The sequence below is a fragment of the Schistocerca cancellata genome, chromosome 11 (genome assembly GCF_023864275.1).
Source record: "Schistocerca cancellata isolate TAMUIC-IGC-003103 chromosome 11, iqSchCanc2.1, whole genome shotgun sequence".
NCBI lineage: Eukaryota > Metazoa > Arthropoda > Insecta > Orthoptera > Acrididae > Schistocerca > Schistocerca cancellata.
In genome coordinates, this window is record NC_064636.1 from 89,035,651 (window position 1) to 89,061,947 (window position 26,297).

Below are 26,297 nucleotides of genomic sequence, written 5' to 3' on the forward strand. Positions count from 1 at the left end.
GAGAATGTGTAGATTTCGGCCCACCAACCACTAATGGCTGCCGTTCAGCCCTGGTACTACTATGCTAATGTGACGAAGTGCACCAAGGCCAATATTTTTCCATCAGCTCTTTTAAAAGTTATTTAAGTCTAAAGTTGTAAAGTCAATTTTAGTATTGGTGGTATTACAATTTCAACTAGCAATACGCCATCAAAATTGGAGGGGAAAAAAAAGGGCTAAAAGATGCTTTTGCACGCCAATAACAGTAATAAACAGAATTAATGGGGTCTTCCACTATTATAATCCTACTGTGTACATTAAGGATATCCAGTTGCAGGTGCAGATGGGAAAAATAAAACAATGACTGTAATACACATATAAACTTTATTTTTATAACAAAAACATGTTAACTACAAATTTTGTGCTGTGATGAAAAGTAACAAAAGAGAAAGACAAAAACTAGTGTTGAACACAAACAGGGAAGAGACACCTTCTTAGCAACCGTCTTTATAAACAAGTTGGGACAGTCGATAAGAAAAACAGTACGGAAACGATCTTCCTCAGAATTTATTTAAAGCTGCAGTTTATGATTATGGAAATGAGACGAACCAGTCAGTTGGGACTGAATGAAGATGCACCCTCCTCTTCATTGCTGATCCAGTGCACGTGCCCCGTGGGAAACAATGCACTATAAAACTCTGGAATGACAGCAAACAAATGCCTACGAACAGCTCAACAATCATACACATACAGTCTTTGCACAGCAGCCACAACTCTGCCCGAATCTGCGCGCGGTGGACACTACAGAAAGCTAGTCTGGTATTACTACAGTAGGAGAACTTCCAGAAACAACGCACTGTTCCCCATTTCTGTCACCGATGCAGTTCCCATAAGCTCACTCCTCGAGAAAAACTTAGTGCAGGGGTTGCAATTGTCACAGAAACTTGGAAACGAGCTGCTTAACTATTGTCACCACAGAAGGCGCCAAGTAGTTCTCCCAACAGTTCACAGGCTACGGTAAGATCAACCCACTTATCATCAGTTTCTAGATGTTAGCAGTCTCGCCACTGTGCAGGTAAGACAGAGATGCTCAGTTTCTCATAACGATCTGGGCAAGATCTCTACATGCTTCAGCACATTTATGCCCAACCGAGATCTATGTAAAACAATGTTCAGAAGGTTCCACTGTACCCACAACTTTTCTTGGAAACCGAATGTCCAAACCTCAGATGCTCCGATTTCCGAAGTCCGCCAAGGAGATTCTGACTTATCTGAATATATCACTAATTACAGGGTGGTACAATTTTCCTCACACAAATGGCGACACATGCACATTAGAAACACTAAATATAACACAATTCACACAAACACAAGTAATTTTTGCAGCTCTGTAAAACTGTCACAGTAGAACATTTGCACCTCCTGCGATGACAGGAACAGGCGTCACACTGGAATTGACGAGACGATTGGCACAGATCCAAAGGCGGTGTCATGGAGCACCAGGGTCACTGCCCTTTTACATCATGCCACCCATACCGCCCATGCCACCCATTCCTCCCATACCGCCCATGCCAGCTGGCGCCGTCTCCTCCTTGGGGATCTCCGTCACTACAGCCTCCGCTGTCGTTAACAGCGACGCAACCCCTGCAGCGTCTGTCAGGGCCGTTCGCACCACCTGCATGAACGGAAATTGAGCCATTATTAAAATTATATCCCTACAAATACATAAATGACTACGGACATAAGAGCCTTTATTTCTCTGTAATGAACAAGATATTCATTAATCTTAAAACACTTGTTTACAAATGATGCCATGTTTTACTGCCAAATAAAATCAAAACATAAAAACTCAATACAAAACTATTTAGGCAAGACATCTGCATAGTTAAAAAGTACCCTTGACAAAAAAGGGGCTAAAATTTTTTGTCATTTTGGTGAGACACTAAAGCACACTAAACTAAAGGTTCTTGATTCAAGCAAACACCCAGTAATTTGAATTATGAACAACTTAAACTGGAACCATCACTCACAATTTTAGGGGGAATGTTGACTAAATGACTGCACTTTATTGGCAGAAAATGCAACTATCCTACTAAAGATGCTGCTACACTGCTTGGTCCATCCTCTTCTGGATTACTGCTGCATGGCACGGTATGATATCCTTACCAGATAGGATTAATAGAGGACATCAAGAAGTTCAAAGAAAGGCAGTTTGTTCTGTATTATAGGAAAACTGGGGACATCGTCAGATTTGGTAAGTGAATGGGGATGGCAATCATTAATATAAAAGCGTTTATTGTTGTGCATAAAGTTACATTTGCCAACTTTCTCCACCTCCTCTGCAGGGAGAGGTGACCTTTGTGATACAATACGACAAATCAGAGCTTTCATGGAAAGATTTAGAGGTTCATTTTTTCTCCACATACTGAAGCAGTAGAGAAATATAAGTGGTTGTATGTATACCCTGCCAAACACTTAAGCATAACTGCAGAGTAATCTTTCAGACACTGTTGAAAAAATTGGTGGGCACAATCAACCCACTGCTGCTTGTCGTCTTCTGGAAGCATTTGTGGCGCTCACCACGCACACATCTTGTGATATCGCCAATTTTTCACATAAAATTGTCTCAACTGAGCTAGTTGAAATCTCGGTAACCCGAAGAGCTATTTCTCGGATGGTGATCCTTTGATCATTAGTCTCTCAACCTTTTTGACAGTCTTGTCTGAAGTGGAAGGTCTTCAGCTTCAGCCTTCATTATGAATGCAAGCAGCAGATAACTCCCTACACCATTTGCAGACATATTTAAGAGCTACACACTTTAGTCAAATTTCGCACAATTGATGACGATTGGCTATGTGGACCACCAACCGTGTTTAAAAACCAAATAACTGCACAGATTTCAAACCTGATGGTAGCGGCAAGCACAACTTCCTATGCAGATAGCTGATATGTGAACATTGCAACATTTGAGAGAAGTGGGGAAGGTTAGGATTTAGAATGGGGAGCTACTGTGCATGGGAATGTTGCCAAATTCTGCTTTGCAACTCCCTTGCAGACCCTTTTAAACCAACTCTCTTACACCAATAAATTCCACTTTGGGAACCTTACTTTTGGATCAATCTTCATACACTAACAAATGATCATGAACTGCATATAGCAACGCTGAATATAAATTGTGAATGAAATATACTGGAGGAATGAATAGAAATTACCACACTGGCTGTGATTCACATTTTTAAGAAAACCTCTGAATGTATCAATATCTTTATTAACAGTACTTGAGAAATAGGCCATTGATTCAACTTGTATCCGTATACTGTAGACTTTAAACATTAATGTTACAGCTTCCACTGTTCTTTTTCAGGACAGAGAAATTCAGAGCTGTGATTTGGGAGTGGGCAGCTTTGGAGGGTGAAATATAAATTCTGATTGACTGCCCCATGTTAACAAAATGTCTGATGTAGTTTGTCAAATTTCCACAATGCACTTTTGATGAGAAAGAGTTTTTATTGAATTTATTTCACTGTATCTTGAATTTCCAGAATTGTGAAAACTGTAACTACATTCAAAAGGTTATATTAATAAACAAAATACACTGGCAATTACTAAAATAGTAGTGGTGGTGGTGTTTTTTATGGCCATAAATTACAAAGGAATACTATAAGAAGACATTCCAATTTGATACACAACATGCAAGTGGGAGTGCAATAAACTAAAAAATAAAAGTTGATTTATCATTGCACTGGCATCTTTTTTTCTTTTTCTTTTTATACACAATGCTAGAGTCAATGCTAGATATGCTTGTCTGCATTGGTAGTCATTACCACAAGTCTCAAAATACGAGTATTTAACGATACAATATCCACAGCTGCTTCAAAAGTGAGGTTAAAACCGACAAACTTTTGTTGGTACACATATACACTTGTTTGACAAACCTGTTGACAGGAAACACTAAGTTTGACAAACTAGTTTTATCATTTACAGTGTCTTTAGAGTTTGGAAAGGGAATTCGGTATCTCCCAAATAAGTTTCAGTTTTGCACATTTTACAGTCTAGTATCTTCGCCTAAGAAAAGGACAATTGATTTTTACTATTTGTCAAAGTTACTATGCTGCTTCAAATTGCGTAAAACACTGCACATTATTTTAAAGAGCTTGCAGTGGTAAAAAGCATTGTGTAAACTTTGCATGTGGCTGATTTTAACTCGCACATTGAAACATGTGAGATGTAGAAAGATATTCAAGTTTTAGATAAAACTGAGAGCAGAACAGTATCTCCTTTCATTCTCGAGTAATTGATTTTTATATCAGACCAATTGTCACACTCAATACACCCATTTCCATATCTGCAAATCTGAAATTACATGGTCATAACAAAGCGCATATATGGTGGGGAATGGTGGAGCAAGACGTGTATACATGCCCACAGCAGCGAAAGGGTTAATAGTAGTACTGTAGCTGCAGATGGGAGCTCGTCTGTGCCCCAGTCTCCTCCTGCACTATCAATTAGTTGAGAAACATTCACTCGTACAATGAATTTGTGTGTAGGACTTAAAGCTGCACTCCTTCACTTGCCGAGATTGCAGCAGTCTAGCCTACAGTGCTGTTCACTTCATCTCGCACCTGGAATGAAAACTGAGGGTAACTGTCCAGCAGCTCAAACTGACAGCTGTACCCAAGGTGCGCTAATGACAAATTCATTATCGAATATTTCCCTCTATTCCCAGACAGACAGATTAGTACTGCACTGGATTCCATTAAAGAGAAACATTCCACGACTGACATGAAAAATGTTATGTAAATTTACCATAGTAAATACAAAACTACCATGTGCAACAAAACACTGCAATCTGTTAGTACACAAAGAAGGAAATTGCACAGACATATGAGAGAGACAATGTTTCACTCACCTTTGTGGGATCAATAATGCCTCTGTCAATCAAGTTAACGTACTCATTGTTCAAAGCATCATAACCCATGTCTCCCGTGGCATCTTCCACCTTCGAGACGACGACCGAAGCATCCACTCCAGCATTTTTTGCAATTTGCATGCATGGCATACGCAGGGCTTTCTTCACTATTTCAATTCCTGTTTGAAAACAGTAACACTCATTAAGATGCTTGGTTATGTCACTTTCCATGATTACAGTAAAACCTCAATAATTTGGGCAGATTTTCCATTGCAAAGTGAAATGCCACATTATTGTATCAATCATCATTTTTGCTTAGCTCATACGCTGCAAAATGCTGAAAGCACCCCTTCCCTTCCCATGCACATTACCTGTGAAATAGCATACAGATCTTGTTGGTCACAAGCATGCAACACAGTCAAAGTCCATTTTGTTTGCTTGCTGAAGCTCTCAGGCCAAGTTGTATCAAATTCTGTCTCTGTGGCTGCTTAAAATGGGATTGAAATTTTTTAAAGTACAATACAGCAACCACGATGAATGTCAAGAACAAATATAAACCATTTCATTTAGATGATACAATAAGAGTGCTTGGTAATATCCGAGCCAGTTCTCCTGTTATGAAAGATGTTTTAATTGCCATGTTGACTTTTTACAACATTAACAAAATCTCACTAAACTTTGGAGAGTGTGCTGAAATAAGACACACTAGCTAGAAAATGAAGATGGACAACTGACACCATACATGATGCCGTGTATAGTTGGTACAAACAACTGCAGGCTGTGGCAGAAATATTTGCAGATAAATTAGGCCAAACAGTTTTCAAGGCTACTATTGGACACCTGTTCAAATACTGTAATCGGGTCAGTGTCCGAGATAAAAGTGCATAGGGACCCACAGTAAATAACTGAAGACTATTTAAGAAGAGAGAGATTTTTCTTTGGCACATATCTACAACACACACAAAACTGGCTAGTTTTCACCTCCACAACTCAGAGGGTGACAGGAAAGACAATTCAGCACCTAAATGTAAAGTAAGCAATGAATCTTGTCTTGTGCACCAGTACTGATGACACGCACAGTTTAAAATCCCGAAATTGGGAAATCCGTAACCCAGGGACAACCTAAAACATTATGAAGCATCTCCCAGTCATCTACAAAGCTACCAGAAAAGCTCAGGTTACCGAACAGTTATTCAGTAACCAGAAGACCTCAGCCCTCGACTGTTCAACTTTGAGGTCCCTAGTCCATTGTGGCACATTTGTTTTTGTAGGAAACAGGTAGACGAGCAGCAACCTATAGGATGCAGTGCAGAAAAGGAAAGGAACTGGTGAGAGAAAATGGAAGAACAGAGGCTGCTCTACTTGGCACCACCTATCATCACTGTGACAGACTCATCATCAGACTGTACATTCTGACTGGTTCAAGGAAAACTTTAGGCGACATATAACTCAAAATTCTTTTCAAGCAGTTTAGTTTATATATCTTTCATTTAACCAATACATATCCTGTTATATATTCTTATTTATAGTCCTAGATAATTATTATAGAAAACATTTCCACAATTTGCACTGGGACTTGCCCCAATTAGCGAGGTTTCACTGTAAACTGTAGCTCGACAAAATTTCTCAGGGATGATAGTGCCTGAGGAAGTATACTGTATAATCTTTTTCAGTTAAATACAAGCAGCTAAGAAATGCTGGTATTGAAGCAATGAATAATTTAACCTTTAATCCTATGTTTCACCCATGAAACATGCATTCACAGAATCTTACACCTAACAACTCCATGAATCGGTAATGAGCAGTCTTACACAATGGTCCTCTAACCAGGCTATTTTAGCGCAGCACAAGTTGGAAGAGTAAGTGTAAAGTAACTTGTTAAACTTCTATTCCCTGTGGCAAAAATTAACAAAAGATTTAATTTGGTTTCTAAACTCTAACTGAAATTACAAACCAATTTTTCTTTAACAGTAGTGGAAGCTATACTAAAATCACAAACATTTTTTTAAAACCCTGAATGAAAATAAAATATAATTATGTAAAAAATTACACCACTGCACGGTGTCTCCTGGAACAAGTGTTCATCAATTGTCTCGAGTGTTCTGATATGCACAGATTATAGAAGCACAAAGCTTCAGATTTTTTAATTTCATTTGTCTCAACTCTCCTTCATTATTAACACACTTTAGGTGTAGCCCAAAAAGGACTATGGGTGGCAGTTACACTTCCTGCCAGGACTACACAAGGAAGGGTCTCCACAGTGTAATGCCACATAGCATTTCAATTCTGAAATATGTGTACTCCACAGCACTTCGCATGTTGCCACTCAGGTGGCTAGTCCTGTACCTCTTCTGTCTGCTACCTGTATCTTTGCTGGCCCATTGCTCATGCTCTACGTAGTTATGAGATGGCAAATTTTGATGAGAGTGATGTTTTTAATGCTCTGGGAGAATGCTGAACAAAACTGTTCTTTCATTAATTAGAGAATTCTCTTGTGGCAACATGCATTCTTCTCAGTTTCTTGGAATGAACTTACCATTTTACTGAAAATATACCACCTACTCTAATACATATCACTGCACCCAATACACATTTGCAAATGGATTCAATATCAGAGGGGGGAAAACAAACTGAAAATATATGTCTTGATGGTATCCAAATTGTGATTTGTGGATTATAACCAAAACACTTCCAAATTATATGTATGAAATGTGTGCATTCTTTTAAATTTGGAATAAAAATAGAATTCACTAAAACTTTTTGTATATCTGCTAATTTTTATCTCCTGTAATAAGACTCACAAACACCACACAAATTTATTGTGTTCACAATTATGAAGCAATGGATTTTGAAAATCTTAAAGACAGTGGTCCAGCTGCCCCATCAACGGTGATTGAGGCCAGTGTTTAATGGGTTCCCAAATATTTCATGACAGAAACAATGAACACAAAAGTAAAGCAATGAACCACATGTGCACTGTAAGATTCCTAAATTGATAAGAGGGCAGTTTTAAACAAATAACTTAAACACCACCTGCATTCACGATCATATCTGAAAACTGTGATTCAGAAACATGAATAAACTGAACAAGGCATATTAGCAGGGAGGGTTGCCACAAGTTTCCCCCAAGTGAAATTCCCAGATATTTCCCCGATTTCCAGACAACTTTTAGCATTTTTCCCCAAAAAATTTTGAGATCGGCGGCGGGGGGCAGGGGGAAGGACTTCCATATTAATCCCCTATTCTATTTTCTTTTGTGGCACAAAAACAACTAGGGTCATATGCACCCATGCCAAAACTGTGAAACATGAAGACAAAGAGAGGAGTTCAAAACTACTGCATGTCAAACCCCAACAATGGAAGAGAAAAAACAATTGTTAAGGCTTTCGTGGCCACTTATTGACGAGCTTCCTATTGGCTTCTGTCTCGGGTTCTTCGGCCGACGTTCATCTAATGATTTTTCTGATGTTTCGCCAGCACGAGTGGCTGGCATTGACAAAGCTTCACCCTCCATTGCCAGTTCACCAACGGCAATGGAGGGTGAAGCTTTGACAATGCCAGCCACTCGTGCTGGCGAAACATCAGAAAAATCATTAGATGAACGTCAGCCGAAGAACCCGAGACAGAAGCCAATAGGCAGTTTGTCGAAGTGAAGACAGCTAGAAACAAGAACAGAGAGAAAGGTCTATAAAATAGACCTTAGAGAAATGGAGGTCCAAACTAAAAATTAAATGGCCTTCACCCTATTGCTACAATGGGTAAAGAGAAACACGGTCAACAGCTTATGCGTTTGCTAAAACTGCCGATAACTCAGACAGCACTCTCAAACGTGAACGTAACTGGTGAAAAAAGAGCATTCTACCAGGAAATGGTGGACAGTTAAAATTTGTGCACATAAGTGCCTGGGGAGCACCACTTAAAAGGCGACGGCTAAAAAGGCAGTGCCCCATACGCAACCTAGTTAAGATGACCTCACATTGAGGGAGGGAGAGAGAGGCGGTCATCCAAGCTGCTGGGACAAGCTTAATAACCCAGGGCTTATTCCCATGAAGGGAGGGCTGCCAGGTAAGACATGTGGGAGGACCAAAAGTGTTTCCTATCAAGCAGGAGCCCCAGGAATTTCGTAGTTTCAACGAATGGGAGAGCAACAGGCCCAAGATATAGAGATGGTGGGAGAAATCAATCGTGGTGCCAGAAGTTCATACAAACGGTTTTGTCAGTGGAAAAACACAAGCCATTGTTGATGCTCCACGAGTAAAGACATTTGAGACATTGCTGAAGACTCTGCTCAACCAGACAGGTCTATGAATAACTGCAATAGTGGGCAAAATCGTCAACAAAAAGGGAGCCGGAGATGCCCGGCAGGAGACAAGCCATTATAGTGTTAATGGCGGTAGCAAAGAAGACACTCAGGACTGAACCCTGAGGCACACTGTTTTCCTGGATAAAGGTGCCTGACAAGGCAGGACCCACACATACTTTCGAACCTCGGTCTTTTAAAAACTCTTCAAGGCAATGGGGAAGTGGCCACGGAAGCCCCACGTGTAGAGAGTATCGAGGATACCAGTCCTCTAGCAGGTGTTTTAGGCTTTCTCCAAATCGAAAAACATGTCCAGTCTGGGATTTCCGCAGGAAACCATTCGTGACATGGGTGGACAAAGTGACAAGATGGTCAACTGCAGAACGGGGAGCTCAAAATCCACACTGTGAAGTGGTTAGTAAATTGCAAGACTCAAGCTACCGTACCAGCTGGGTATGAATCTTATGTTCCATCACCTTGCTAAAACAGCTGGTGAGAGAGATGGAGCAGTAGCTAGAAGGAAGCTGTTTGTCCTTACCAGTCTTTGTTGGCTTCACACCAGCATCTGGGAAACTTGCCCTCTGCCCTGATGCGGTTGTACGTATTAAGCAGAAAGTGCTTGCCCACAAGAGAAAGGTACTCCAACATTTGAATGTTAATGGCGTCTGGCCCTGGGGCAGAGGATCTGGATGAAGTGACAGCATGATCTAGCTCCCTCACAGTAAAGGTGGCACTGTAACACTCACAATTCTGAGAAGAGAAGGGTATCGCCCGAGCCTCCTCCACTAGTTTCCAATGGAGGAAAGCAGGGTGATAGTGGGAGGAACTCTTAATTTCTGCGAAACGGTGGCCCAAGGTATTGGAGATAGCACTAAGGTCCATCTGCTACAGTCAGGCCGGAAACTAGGGAATGGATCTTGATCCCAGAGAGCCATCGGAGTTTAGCCCACATGTCGGAAGAGGGAATGGAACCGTAAAAGAACTAGTGAATGAAATCCAGCTAGCTTTTTTGTTATTCTGAAGAAAGTGACGACACTGTGCACACTTGTTTATAATGAATGCAGTTTGCCAGCAAAGGATGACTGTTAAAAATGTGGAGAGCACATCTCCGTGCACTAATTGCGGCACGCCTCAGTCCACAACGGGACAGAGACATGGCGTGGTAAAGAGGAAGTGCTAGGAATGGAACATTGTGCGGCGGTAAGGATAATGTTTGTAAGATATTCCGCCTGGTCATCAGAACTGGGGTAGCCTTGTTTGTAGAAGGTCGCCAGATAGGAGTAAAGCCTCCAGTCAGCCTTAGTAAGCTGCGATTTGGGTGGGCAGAGGTGGGGTAGGAGTCAGCAAATTGACATGACACGGGAAATAGTCACTTGAGTAGGTGACAGAACAGACCACTCAAGACGATGGGGCAGTGCAGGAAGGTTAGGTCCACACGGGAATAGGTGTGCGAGGAGTCTGAAAGGAATGTGGGTACTCCTGTGTTAAGGCAGAAAACGTTTAGTTGATTAAAGAAGGTCAGCCAAGAGGACACCTCTCTGACAGGTTCTGGGAGAAGCTCAAATGGGACGGTGGGCAGCAGAAACGTGTGAGGTAGCTGCCCAATAAGCTGGAGGAAGTCGGCCCTGGAGACAACGAATGACGGAGGGATGTAAATGGTTTCAAAGGGAAAAGGTCAAGTGAGGAAGGAAAAGGCAAACTGCAACAGCTTGATGGGTAGTCAGGGAGACGGGTTTGCTATGAACATCATTCTTTATTAGCAGCATGACTCCACCACGAGATGGAATGCCGACCTCGGGCGGAAGGTCAAAATGGACTGGGTTGGTTGGTTGGTTTTGATGGGGGCTAAACATCGTGGTCATCAGTCCCCAGTTCCAAACAGACATACTTGTAAAAGGCTTATACAGTAAAAGCGCAACCTCTGCACCCAGAGGGAGGGAACACCAAGGGGTACAGAGCTAAAATGAACACCGCAGTAACACAAAACAGAGGACACTTAAAAGGAGCAGAGCAAATAGTTGACTAGAGTAAAACAGACTACAATGGTTGACAGATCAGGTAAAAGGTCAACCACTTAACTACAAACGAAGAACCTCCAACTGGAAAGTGTCGATACAGGTACCAACGCAACTTGTTACCATGAAAGACACTATTTTGGTATCCACGTCACAAAAGTCACTGGAGTGGATGTAGCCTGAGAAATCATGCGAGAGCACCCACACTAGAGCAAGTGATAAAACCCAGCTGCACAGCTTAAACGTAAAACTCAGTCAGCTATAGGGGCATCGTCAGTGAGAATTAAAGGAAGTGCAGCTGGTAAATTAAAGGACTGCCTCAAGGGGGCAGTCCATCAGAAGATGGACCACTGTCAGCCCAGCAGCACAGCGGCACTTGGGCGGGTTCTCACAGCGAAGGAGATAGCTGTGGATCAACCACCTATGTCCAATTCGGAGACGGCAAAGAACAACTGAGTCCCTACGCGTGCTCCTCAAGGATGAGTTCCATACGGCTGTGGACGACTTTACCATGCGGAGCTTATTTGGCGTGTTCAAGACAGACCATTCAGAGCTCCAGACATCGCGGACCTTGCGATGTAGGGGTGACCAGAGGTCTCTTTCCACGAGACTAAACTCCAGGGGTGGGGAAGTGGTGGCCTGCTTGGCCAACCGATCGACACGTTCTTTTCCTGGAATGCCGATGTGGCCCGGGGTCCACGCAAACTCACTGAACGACAAAATGGACCAGGAAGAAATGCAAAAGCTCATAGCAGTCGCGAGGACGCTGCAATTTTAAAAGCAGCCATAAAGCCTCTTTGTTGGATGGAAGGCTGTGAACATTTCATTGGAAGAGTCACGATGAGGAAAAAATGAAGCCTTCAAAGACTTCCTGCTACAAGACACTGAGGTAGGAGGATCCTGCTCCACGAGGCCCACAGAAGGGTCAGCTTTCTTCTACTGTCGGCCTGCAGAGTCCTCCACAGAAAAATAGTCGGCGGTGCGCACCGGCGACACGGGGGGCGGCCGGGCGAGGTATCACACGGCGACACCGCCTAACAGGACCTTCGAGTCGGCGAAGGGGAAGACCGTTTGCATTTGTTGGACTTTTTCTCAGGTGTCGGTTGGCTGGAGGGTCATAGGAAGTCTTCACAGGAACATTCTTTCTGTCCTTTCCAGCCTGCCGGTTACGTAGCTGGTGACTTCACTGAGTGAGGCGAGAGTTTGATAGTTTGTTGCACAGCTGGACGAGGGGACTGCAATACTACCACGACACTGGGTAATTTCACAACCTCAGAGCTGAATTTGAGGTCGCATGTGTGTGTGGCTATGTCCTACGCGGAGCAAGATGTAGCAAGAACAGTACTGTAAATGCCAGACGGTAGAACGCAGGGTTTGCAACTAGCCAATAACTTGCGAGCAACTGGGTAAGGAACTTTTTCCTTTACCCGGGTCTCCTGGAGAGCCTGCTCATCGAGATACACGAGACACACTCCAGAGGAAGTGGCACGGTCGCCACTGCAATTGATACAGCAGAGAGGAGGTGGACAATCGCCTTGGTGTGGATCCCTACCACAGGTTACATACTTGGCCAGGTGTCGACAAGACATTCGAGTGTGGTCGAAATGACTACACTGGTGGTAGTGCAATAGGTTCGGAATGTACAGTTAGACTATGAGAACCTCATTGGCTGCTTTGATCTTGGACGGAACCACCACTCTATCAAACTTGACAAAAAAGTGTGTGTGTGTGGACACTCGAGAGGGATCTACCCTTTTCATCAGCCGATGGACGGCAATGACACCCTAATTAAAAAGGCACAATTGGATTTTGGCCTCTGTCAGACCATCGAGCAGCCTAGTGTAAATAGCACAACAGGAAGAATGAAGTGTTTGACGGGCCTCGACACGAACAGTATAGCCGTGGAGAAGTGAAGCGGCAAGCAGTAGTTGTGCTCGAGAACCAGTAGTAGTTTCCAAAGGCGAAGTGCTATTCCGTAAACAAGAACACGATTTCACAAGGCCAGCAACTGCATCAACACCTTTCTGAACAATAAATGGATTTACCATTGTGAAGGACTGACTGCCTTCAATATGTAAAACCACGAGGAACCGTGGTGCAGCTAGGAGAGTGAATCATTAGCCTCATTCCATTTGTTTTGTAGATGTCGACTGTGAAGATGATCGGCTCATTGTGAGAAAATTCCCCACGACTGCCAGCGTCTCTGATTGCACACTCTTTCCAACTGGGGTCCTCCTACACAAGGGGGCGCACACACCTTAGGTACCTGTTCACACCTCCATTTGGCGCAATTTGGGAATGTAGCAGCTCAGATAACCACCCCTCTGGGCCTGGCCTGTGCTACAGGGTACGTGCGAGCCCTACCTGTCGACCCGGGGCTGGGAATTACATGTTATCCAGTCACCTGTTACGCGTCAGATGCGTGGGGCTGCCTTCAGGAGTGCAATGGAAGGAAGAAGAAAAAAAAAAGGACCCTCAAATTCTGAAGCAGAGGGAGGATAGGAGAAGGTGAACGAAGAAAGGAAAAAGGAATGCAGAACAGTGGTGAGACTAATGTCAGCTACAGACAGTGTAGAACATTCCCAGATATGTTCCCCAAGACGGGAGGGGGCAGGGGCGGGGGGGGGGGGGGGGGGGGGGGGGGGGGGAGTAGAGAGCAGCAAGCGGATTGACATGCAGCACAGAAGGGGAAAAAATGCTGCCAAGGCTGAGGCCCCGTGGTAGTTGTGTAGAGCTTGAGTTCATAAAAATCTTATGTGGAGAGAAATATGACACATTCATCTAAGTCCCCTCCTGCAGTGATACGATTTCTGCACCAACACTAGTGTCCTCTTTGGCCACCAGTCACATTACAGCAAAGAGGTAATGCATTATTACAGATATTGGGTGAACATCAGGGGGGAAGAAGCAGATAAAGGCCAGATTAGAAATGTACACACTCACCTGTTGCCTGGTCAGCATTGGTTGGCTTCAGTTTTTCGAGTACCGGGCTGCAGCGGAGCAGTGCTGTGCCACCCCCGGGCACTATACCCTCCTCCACCGCCGCTCGTGTTGCGTTCAACGCGTCATTCACGCGGTCCTTCTTCTCGTTCACCTCCACCTGCAACAAAGTCAATGCAGTTAATTTAACTCTTCAAGAGTTCCAGTTCCTTTATAAATACTTTACCAGATTAATGTGGATGAAATATATAAAATGCTGACATGTCAAAAGGTATGTAAAATCACATTTGCTCTTTCCCATGCTCGTGACAGAACACATCAGTAAAACAAACTACATTACGGTTTTTATGATGCACTATTAAAATGAAAATACAGGAATGGTGAAAGAAGAGTGAGCCTGGACATTGGGGTTGGCCAGTAACTGGGTATGCTGGCCATCCTTTGCACACACTTAAATGTACTTAACAGTTTATGTTGGTCAATGCCACACAAAACAATCTTTCCTCATCACAAAATTTAGGGATGGATCTATTAATGAACAGGCTGCTTCTTTCCTATCATTATACAAAATACACTCAGTTAAGCGATACAGTGTGATCCATGTATCACTGTATGGGGCAATAGGGGAAGTGGGGAGTAAGACATGCCTTAGCACCCCATGGCACATGAAGGTGGTGACAGAGAGGAATGCCACTGACTTGTCTTAGTTATAATTTCTGGCTAATTAGTCACAGTCCAGATCCCGATGACATTTCATGCCGTCTGGCTGGGTAGGGTGAGAAGGGGCAACACTTAACTGCCAAGCTGTAGAGGTCACTAGACAGACTGGTGACATTTCTCCCATGGTAATGGTTGTGGGGAGGGGGTTGACAGTATGCAGAGAGGGAAAGCAAGCTTACTAGAAAAACATAAAACTGGAGCACAATTACACATTGTTCTGCCCTTTGTGAATTCCATAAGGCCACATCAAAAACATCAACATTCCTCCAAAAACAGGTATGTTTTAAAACCACGATTCAAAGTATACTGTCTTCAAAATCTTCCATAAATAAGTTCGTGACAGTGGGGTAATGGAGTCTCTCTAGCCACTCCATCAGTTTTTTCATACACACTCATGTTCAGAAAAACACACATTATGTCCAGTTGCCTAGTACGCACAGGGTCCACCATGAGCCAAGATTAAATTGTTCCACGTGTGATTGTATCAACGCACGTTAAGGCACTAATGGTGTCCTGCAGTACAGCCATCCATGCTGCATTCATCTGATTTCAAAGTTCATCTGTGGTAGTCGGCACTGGCTCACAGTGCTGCACCCATCGTTTCACCACATCCCACACATTTTTGACTGGAGACAAGTCTGGCATCTGGTGGGCCAGGGCAAAAGGCTGACATCCTGTGACACAAAAGACATGTTCGAGCAGCAACATGTTGCCGTGTATTGTCTTGCCAAAAAAATGGTGTCTGGGGTGTTGCGTATGAAGGATATAGCTACAAGTCACACGATGTCATTCATGTAGGTCACACTGCTCACAGTGCCCTGAACACACACTGACTGATTTGTGGTTGTACTCAATAACACCCCACACTATAAGGCCTAGAGCTGGCACTGTATGTCTTGTGTGACTACAGTCACTGTGATGCTGCTTCCAGTCTGTGGCAAACCAAAATGATACCATAATTTTTGAACAAACAGAACCTGGATTAGTCCGAAAACACTATCTGATGCCATTCCTGCCCCCAGTGACATTGTTCCATATGCCACTGCCATCTAGCATGGCTCTGCAAATTTGTCAAAAGTAGGCAGAGAAATGGAAGATGTGCACATAACCTGAGCTGTAATAAACTGTGACAGACTGTCACCCCTGATAGTGTACACTGTGTTATGGTGTTCCACTGCAGCCACCAGAGCCAAGGAAGATGCAGATCTGTCCAGCAATGCCTTTTGGATGAGGTGTCAATCTTCTTGTGTGTGTGTGTGTGTGTGTGTGTGTGTGTGTGTGTGTGTGTGTGTGTGTGTGTGTGTGGTGGTGGCAGCGGCAGCAGTGGTCTGGGCGGCGTGACGTGACCTACCTCGTCACGTTCTGTGACGATTTTGCACACACCATTTGCACTGCCTGAACACTTCGTCCAACTTGAGCAGAAATTTCCCAGATGGATGTATTACATTCTCTCATGCCAATAATGTGCTGTCTTTCAAACTCACTGATTTGACATTATGGTTCGTGTAACATCTGTGTGACATACTGCACATCTGCTCAAGTCATTCCTTTGGTTTATAGTAGCGAGGAGGCTTTCATGGTTCAAATGCTAATCATTTCTACAGAAATGTCCTATTTCTAATTGTTCGAGGTGTCCATTTTTCTGATCATGAGTGTATTTGTCATTTAATAGAAGCTATGTAGACATCAGCAGCACATGATGGCCAAGCTTTGTCAGTTCCATATTCTGATTTTCACAAATTAGAATCAAGGATTCTTTAAGAGGAACCACAGTAGAAAGAGACAATACATCAAAGCTCACAAACAAATCCAAGGGACCAAGTCACAGAATTCAACTGCTCAATAAATCTTGTAGAACTGGATATATGGTGTTCACATTTCCTGAGATGAGGATAAGTCCCCCACCCCCTCCAAATACAAAAAGCTGCTAGCATTCTTCTCTCAAACAGAACTCCTCCCCGAATGCTTCAGTCGTATCTGAAGATTTCCCCTGGGCCTTTTGCTTATTTTGAGATCTAACCTTTCTGCATTCTTGTCTCATTGAACTACTGACTTCCTACTCTGTTTAAAATTAGTGTTTTATGTTTTAAAGCCGAGCAACTGCTTTTTGTCTGAATATCTGCATTATGCACTGCATAATAACACTGATTACTCCATCACAGGACATTAAAACTTTTGCTCGGGACCACACACTGCAATTACTGACCTCGCTGGATCCGCCGACCTTCAGGACTGCGACTCCAGAAGCGAGCCTGGCCAGCCGCTCCTGCAGTTTCTCCTTCTCATACTCTGACGTTGTCGAATCTATCTGGTCGCGGAGCTGGTCAGCACGCCTGTCGATGTCCGACTTCTTGCCCTTGCCCTGTTAATGTGGCAAAGAATATTGACAGTCAATTGTTAGGTGCAATGTTATTCCATTTAACATGTGCTCAAACTGAAATTTAACTCCCAATTCACACTAGGAACCAATTTAAATGAGGAAAGGTGACGCACTACTCACCTACGTAACTACTTACAGAGGGCTGGAACAGAATGGGGATATATTGCTAAGAACTCCACAGAGGCAACAAAATATTTTTAATTCCACTATCCATTCAGCTGTATTTATTGGTTTCTAGTTAACATGCTATCAATTTAAAAAACAATGTGGCTTCAACTACAGGCACAAGGATGCTGGAGCTTAAGTACAAGGGTGAATCAAATACAAATGGGATTTTTGTTCCTGAGCGGTTGGTAGCACCAGACCTACACTTCCAGTATTGTTGGGTGAGGGGAGAGCCAGCTATTACATATTTTCAATGGCTTTGCCAGTAACACTGTCTGATAAACAGATGCACTCCTCCACTGCAAAATGCGTAATTATAAAATTTCTTGCTCATGAACGAGTTCAATCGTCGGATATTTTCCAGAGATTGAATGCAGCATTCAGTTATCCAACACTATCAAGGGCGTGTGTGTGCCTGGCATAAAGAGTTCAAGGGTGGATGAGAAAGTTTAAAATAAGCAATACGATCATCACCCTCTGACCAGCATTACAGATGAAAACATCTGTGCGGTTTGAGACATTCTTCAAGGCAACTGACGGGCAAGTTTATCAGAAACAGCAGAACAGATTGGAATGATTTATGGGAGCTGTCAAGCTATCATCACAAATGACACAGTTCCATACGGTGTGTTCCAGATTGATCCTTCTCTTGACTGAAAATCAGAAGTTGAGACGTTTGTCAGTCTGTCAGCAGTCTGTCTTACAGCAAAGTTTGCTAAAGAAGGAGATCCAGAATGTCACCACCACTACACTCCCGAATACAAACACGCCAGTAAAGGGTGGCCGAGGAACGGTGATGAAGCCCCAATGAAACCCAAGACTCAACTGCGTTGGCTAGATGCTGTTAACTCTTTCACTCTTTTTTTATCATCAGTGAGGCATCTTGCTCACTGATTTTTTTTGCGAGTCACACATAATCAATGCTGTGCTACCACAAGCTATCAAAAAATGTGAAGAGATGCATGTGGCCACAAAAGATGCCACCAACCAATTCAATAGGTCATCCCCCTCCACAAAATGCCAGGTCCCATGCCGTGGCTGTAATGGTCTCCACAAATGCTGCGATAAAATCTAGAGAAAATGCACTGGACTCAACTTTATCATCCTCATTACAGCCCTGATCTGTTGCTGTGCGATTTCCTTTTGTCTGAACCACTTTAAGACCTGGGAGGACACCGATTTGAAGACGACGAGGGCACAGAGGAATTTGTGCATACTTGGCTCTTGGCACAACCAGCGTCTTTCTGTGATTCTGCGATAAAACTACCTTCCTTCTCACAAGGAAGGAATGTATTTCTAAAATCGGAAACTATGTGGCAAAATAAACAAACTGCCTTTAGTATTTCGGTAAATGACTTTTTTTAAAATATCCCACTTATATTTGATTCACCCTCATATGGCTACAACATATATAATTTGATAAATATTATTAATTATTAATCCATATAGCTATCTATAGGATTCAATCTATGGTATTTAAACTGGAAAACAATAACTACAATTGAGACGACTCACCAAAAGGCAGCAGCACTGCGTCATCAGATACACAACAGAAGGTACAGAGCTATGCTTTGCTAGCTTTCAGAATGAAATTCCTCTGCGTGTGTGTGTGTATTGTTGACGATGGCCTTGATGGCCGAAAGCTGTAACTGTGAGAGTCTTTTTGTTGTGCCTATCTGCGACTCAGCATCTCCGCTATATGGTGAGTAGCAACTTTCCTTCTCATAATATTGCTACATTCTATCTTTAACTTTTCATGGTTTGATGTACAAATAAAAAGAATTTCTGTACCCTTTCAAGTATTTCCTCATGACAAGGAAACCCTTCTAATATCTCAGCTTGGCAGTCAATACCCATTGTACAACAATACATTTTGGTTTGAAGGTAGAGTTTCATTGACTCACTTTGTTCAGTCATTTCCACACTTTCATGCTTTTTATAAATAATATGGATATTGCGTTTATTCTTCCACTTCAACACTAATATGGCAGTGCAACTTCTCATTATGCACTCCCCTATCCTAAATTTTGTTTTAACAAAATCTCCTGCCAATTTTTTCTATTAAAATGTACTGTCCCAACAACATCTGTTTCATTGTCAACTAAAGTAAACAATTTCTGCAAAGACTACCTCTTATCCATATGCAAAGTGTGTCATTTATTTAGTACTGACTTCGGTAACTTCATCATTAACTTTCTGATGCAGTGTAATCAAGATCTCTATCATTTCTTAATATATTTTAAAATTACAGCAATTTACAGAATTTTATTGCAAATCTGACTGTTCAAGAGATGAAATTATTTATACTACATGCATGTCTTCAATTTCATTAACAATTTGTCAGTCGTGATGTTCTCTTCATTGTATGTACTACTATGAATTTTTTATTAAAATAGTTTATCACAGGTATGACTTTACATAATTTATCATCTTGTTAGTCAAATCATTAGTTACAAAATTTAAAAATAATTTTAGTGGCATGCTTCTATGATGGCTCTTTTAGACCAGTACACCTGTTTTTTAACATGAGCTATTATTACACATAATGCAACTTACATTTTAATTTCATTACAATTGGCAAAGATCAATTTCTTATCAATTTTCTTTCTTATATTTTCACTGATCAATGTTTGTTCTGTGTACTGGTTCATTTCAGCAACAATATTGTCCAAAAACACACTGTCAGACATTATATATAAAGAAGTTTGCTCTAAAACTAGTGCTCTTTCCCCAAGAGTTGGCATACACTCCCAGATTTTTGTCTTGTTATTTCTTTCCAAATCCATTGCTCCCATGACTGCTACTGTCTTCATTGGGAATCATTTTCAATGATGAATCTCCTTGCACTTTTGGGCAGGAAATACAATACTATTGGGAGAATCTACTGAATTACTGTCCATATAACAACGCACTTATCACTGTCCATATAACAACGCACTTATCACTACTATCATCAATTTTAGATGTTCTTTTTATTGACATGACATGGGAATATGGGTTCTTTAGTTACTTTAGGGATTTATAACTGACATGTTCATGTTCATACAATGAAGGAGTACCCGAAACTGAACTAAGGGACCAGGCTTGGCTTGTGTACATGTGGTCTACACCAACTGTGTGGCAGGCTCGTGCTTACTGTTTACGGCCTAACTTTACAATGAGTTTCACTCATGGCAGAGAGGCCACGGGGTTAAGAAAGGGCTAATATAGTAAGTACCAAAACAAAGAAACTTAAAATAATAATAATAATAATAATAATAATAATAATAATAATAATAATAATAATAATAATAATAATAATTATTATTATTATTATTAAGAAAAGCCTACAATTTTTAAATATATACAACAAAAGCTCATAAGTGTGAAATATAAACCAAGGGGAACTGTGTGTTTGTCACATCACAATACTGTCAACAAAGATGTTCAAACTTCTAATGAAAGTATGAAGCACTAGACAATCATTGTAAAGACATGATAGTATTCTTCATTGCTCTATTAACAAGTGTTGAAGTTATTAACAGTTCAAATATCTTTGTCAGAGATGACTGTAGAATTCCATTAACTACATTTCCAATGATTGTGTGTTATGTTATAGATGGAACATTGCTGTCAGTGTTCCAACTATACACTGCAGATGCCCAAGTTTCTAACGAAGGTAGTCATGTTCTGTTGCTATTTGAAAGAATGGCCACACAGAGGTTGAGATCGAAATATGATTTCTATCTGATGGTGCCAGTGGTAAAGGCAGTCTTCTACCAACTCGACAATCGGCTGACTGCGAAACTAGTGCTCAACCCTTAAAGGATCTGTGTAGTTCCCTTGACAATGCTCTGATAGAGCATGTAACTTGGTTGTACAACTTAAGAATTGTGTTGGTATGCACAGTAAAACACATTTGATAGCTGCATGATCGAAAAATTCTGTTCCCCTAAATACATCGCTAGGACACACTGAAACCTGCAACGGGTGCCTGTCTGTCAACACCGGGTCCGTGTGTCACGCAGCGATCTATCCTGTTGTTACTATGGCAGTACTGCATATAACACACTTCAGCAATTTCAATTTCAAAATGAGGTTCTGTTACCGTCTCATACCTTGAGCATAAGTGTATCATCTTTCGTGATGACAATTTCTCCGACCTGGCCGAGATCGGACGGCTGCAAGTCCTCCAACTTCACTGGGTTCCCTTCGTCACCGAATACGATGCCACCCGTCGCTATTGCAATGTCCTGCAGTGTAGCCTTACGGTTGTCACCAAACCCTGGTGCTTTCACTGCTGCCACCTGAAGACCAATCTTCAACCTACAACAGTAATTATGTTACTAAACAAAACCAGGAGAAACTCAACAACAAATCGTAGCATCATAACCTATGAATACAAAGGATAGTCTTAGTATCAAAAGAGAACAGAAAAAAAGGAAGAAAAAGGAAAGGGATGAAGAAAGATCAGGCAAGGAGAGGAATGAAACAAATTAAAGAATGAAGGAAGGAAAGAAAGAAAGAGCAGTGAGAGGACATGACTCTCACTGACTTTTACCAATGTTTACAATATTATAACAATGGTGCAACAAGAACTTCCAATGTTTGAAACTGGAACACACGTTTCCAACTCTCAAATGGAAATTAACAAAACAAATCTGTTTTGGCAACATTCCATTAATACTCACACATGTAACCAAATGCTGCCCTCAACCAACACAGAAATGTTTCCTTACAGAGCTGTGGTACTAATGCAGTTTCCAAGAAAACAGAGGTCCTAAGTTACGCCAACAGATAATTTCCAAACCCAGACAAAATGCACTTAAATTCTACCAGTGGCATTATGGTTTCTCAGTTAATCTGTTCAGGTATGTAGACAGTATACAAAGTATCCTTAACAATATGTTTAACATGTTTTGAGTTCATGCATGTGTTGTTGTTGTTGTTGTTGTTGAATGTTCCACTTGGGAGCAGGATCTTATACTCAAAGTCCTCTGGGGTATTTTTTGTAATTATTTGTCAAATTTTGAAACCAATATTATATCCGAAATTTGGGAAAAGGGGGGGTGGGGGAGAGAGAGAGAGCCCATTGGTTAGTGAAAAGAACTTCCTGGCTTCTAAGAAAAGCATGGAAACATATATCTTGATGGTTTAAAAGATAAGAATCTTATTTCCCACAAACATGCCTTCTACATGTTGACCACTATACTAGATTTTTTTGTTTATTTTGCATTGGTTCACATGATCTACATATATGCCCCACAAACCACTTTGAAGTGTAGTACCATATTGCTTCCCCTCTTTTCACTTAAATTTCCAAATAAATTTTCCAACTGCACCGATTTCGCAAAAGATATGTGCAAGTAACTCTTCCGGGGTGTTGTAGGGATACCATTATCGACACCCTTACTAACAGTCAATAACAGCCACCTACATCTGCCGACTACTATACTGTTGGCCTTTTACACCCAAGCTGCCGAAACTTTGCACTTGACGTATTCATTTCTAAAGGGTTAACAAGTGAAGAACAAGAATACGAGGCACTAGGTGTATGGATGGCATGAACTAATCCCAGTGTGGTAATCGCTGCTGGTCGTGATTTCGAAGCTCCTGTGTTGCCGGCTTTGTTTTGTGTGTACATTAACAATGTGCACTGTGTATCATTTCTACCATGTGCTTGTGCTGTACTGCGCTTAGTTTCACTGCGGTTTAGAAAATTCTGATACTCGAAAAAACATTGTTTGCAATCCTTTGTGTCAACGTGTGCAGCTAGACAGCGAGGCACTTAAGTTACTACAGAGAAATCTTGACTTTTACGTGCAGGAGAAAGAATATGCAAGCATTCATGGAGAGCCATCAGTTCCTGCCAATGAAATAGTGGAACAGACATCAAACACTCTTGGAATCAGTGCAAAATAGTAGTAAGCAGACGCATTATTGCAAAAGTTGAAGCTGTAGACATGGGCCGTAATGATTCCAAACGGTCTGGATCAGGTAACATATTTTTACCGACTCCTGGAAAGAAGAAAAAGCAGCCTCACCATGTCATCGGCTTAGGTTCTTTCAAGACTGGTGCACACCACAGGCGTAGTTATGCTTACTACAATATGAAAGAGTATGCTACAGTAACAAAGTTACTAGTGTCATTAAAAGAAAATTAACTTTTCAAGGGTGGGAAAAGTCACTAAAAACAGAGCTGAAAAGCACAGATTTCCATTACAAAGCACTAGACGAGTGCAAGTCCAGGCTCTAAATGTATTCTTGTACAAAATTGTGTGCCAAGACATTTATTTGATTTGTCTTTGTGAGACAACCATGAAGACTGCACTGATTCAGACTACAGTGACGAGGTGGTGGATGGAATGGTGAGGGGAAAAGCTACAAATATCCATTATTTATGGCATCAATGTCATTATAAGATGTAGACCGAGAAGTTACAATCTTTCTTACTACTTATTTCTTATTTTGTAATCTATGTACCGTATTGTTTTCAAGATACCTGTCTTCATAAAATACTTATTTTCTATATTTCTCTGCTCCGTTATTGAAAGCATGGACTCTACCAACAGATGTTGGCGATGTTTCAGTATTATTCCACCCCATTGAATGGTTAGTCACAGAGTGGGACTTCACTTTTGACACGGGTCACTATTGATGAACAAGTGCCTTAACACAAATTCCAGTTTGTTAAGCACAGTAGTTCTGTGAATGACTCATATTTGTGCAGCAGCCTTGGATTCTTGCATTCTGATCACTTATGCTACTAAAATACTACACTTCTGAGCCAATGTTTCACCTTTACAATGCCATTTTATCAGTGAAGTCTTTACAATGCCTGTTTGACATGTTAGGCCATACTTTCCCATTGAACTGCAAAATATTTCAGTTATGCTGAATTGGGACATAATAGCCTTCTTAGTGGAAACATTTGCAAATCATTACAGTTTGTCAAATTGCAAGGGACTTTAAAGAGGAGTAGAACAGAATGGACAGTTTTGAAGGAAGGTACAACAACAACAGTAATGCAAGGATGACAAGCGTAAATGGGCAGCAAAATAACAATGGGCAATAAAATGCAGACTGTCAATAGCAAGATGCTTTCTGACCATGGAATTATTTTAACTTAATAAAAATTGAAGTGTTTTCTGGAGGTTATTTGCTTGAAGTGTAGCTTTTACAGGAAGTGATATGTGGTCAATGAACAGTACTGATTAAAAAACTCTTTCAAAATGTGGTTCTACAGAATGGTGACAATTAGATGGGATATATCAGATCACTAATTAAAGAAGTACTTAATTGGGAGGGAGAGGGGCAGGTACAACGATGGCTTCGTTAACAGAAGATATTGGTTGATAGGACCACCCCCTAAGGCGTCAAGAAACCATTAATTTCATGATGGAGGGAAGTGTGGGTGGTAAAGATTGCAGAGGAAGACAGAGCATTAATTATAGTATGCAGGTCACCAATAACTTTACATTAACTTATAGTAAAGTTATTAAAGTGAAACTACTGCTATAGCAAACAGGAAGTTAACAATAAGGACCACTCCATAACTATACCAACATTCTGAAGTAATTTCATTTTTGTAAAGCATTTTCTCTTACATATCATCCTCCCCCCCCCCCCCCCCCCCCATTAGAAAGAAAAGAAGTACCTGTAGCTATTACTCAAGAGCTCAATAACAATTCTTACCTGTTAACAACGAGCGTACTCAGTGCCTCTCCGTCGACATCTTCAGCAATTATCACAAGGGGCTTGCGCTGAGAATTAGCCAGTTCTAATGCTGGAATTATTGACTGAACACTGGATATCTTCTTTTCACTAAGTAGCAACAATGCATCCTGAAATTCTACTTTAGCACCTGGAAAACAAAACCAGAGCCATTAAAAATGAATCTTGAACTGGTAAATGGGGAGAGTTACAACCTATATGACAAGAATACAGTACAAATAGTTAACAGTGAGTAAAGCATTTAGCACCCAAAATTTTAACACTTTATTCACGTAACTCCTATACGTTCTGCCACCATCTTCACATGCAGAATTACACTGAATGAAGATTTCTAGAATATACATTTGGGTTACATAATTCAAATATATTACTGCAAAAGGACAAACTGAAAAGAATAGGAACACAATTCAAACAGCAGAACAATTTTGCACATCAGCCTATTTTGAGCCTAACAATTTCATTGATAGTACAAATTCTCTCTCCTGTCTCACACTCTGAGCTGTAGTCCCTATCACTATTCATCCTTACCGTGCATTTATTCCAGTTTCTTCTACCACCTTCCATTTCATTCCAGCAGCAAGGTAGGTATGGCCCTTCTGTCTTATCAGAGTGTTCTCAGTGCATTACACCCTTTCATCACTCTAAGAAACTAATTACGAAAGACTAAATGTGGCTCTTGTCATCTGTAGCCAATCACTGACTATCATGTAGTGTTTTAATAGCTACTGTTTTATAAAACTTGACCTTTGGTTTTTTTTCCCTCTCCCTCTCACACAACACAAGACTGTGCCTGCACCTGCAATGCTAGTGGCGAATGTCAAAACAAAAGGTGTACAACTTTGCTTCCGCCGTTTGCCGATATGCGGCAACAACGGTAAGTAGCGGTCGGAAGAAACAGATCACAGATGTCAGACAATTAGGTTGGACCTCTGTCAACATAACCTCATTCAAACATTAGTCAATTTGTGTCTGCATCATAAAGTTGTTCTTGATTGAAAATGTCAGTTTACGAGCATAATTCTCGTCATTTGCGGTAGGTGTTACTGTTTTGCTTCAATATGAAGAAAACAGCGGCTGAGTATCATCAAATGCTCTCAAGTACGTATAGTAAGGACACTATCAGTGGAAGAATGTGTTGTGAGTGGTTTCAACACTTCAAGAACGGGAATTTTAACG

The 26,297-nt window shown here is 41.4% G+C and overlaps 1 protein-coding gene across 1 annotated transcript in view; it reads right to left on the reverse strand.

Moving 5' to 3' along the window:
- Positions 1 to 344: 344 nt before the first annotated feature.
- Positions 345 to 26,297, reverse strand: part of LOC126108977 (heat shock protein 60A) — a 67,216-nt gene continuing 41,263 nt past the window's right edge. The window contains exons 6-11 of the mRNA XM_049914378.1: positions 25,083 to 25,251; positions 21,506 to 21,713; positions 17,070 to 17,225; positions 14,147 to 14,303; positions 4,889 to 5,067; positions 345 to 1,654 (exon numbers count right to left, since the gene is read on the reverse strand). Of these exons, the coding sequence (XP_049770335.1) occupies positions 1,496 to 1,654; positions 4,889 to 5,067; positions 14,147 to 14,303; positions 17,070 to 17,225; positions 21,506 to 21,713; positions 25,083 to 25,251 (1,028 nt within the window). The 3' untranslated portion in view covers positions 345 to 1,495. The remainder of the gene's footprint in view (positions 1,655 to 4,888; positions 5,068 to 14,146; positions 14,304 to 17,069; positions 17,226 to 21,505; positions 21,714 to 25,082; positions 25,252 to 26,297) is intronic.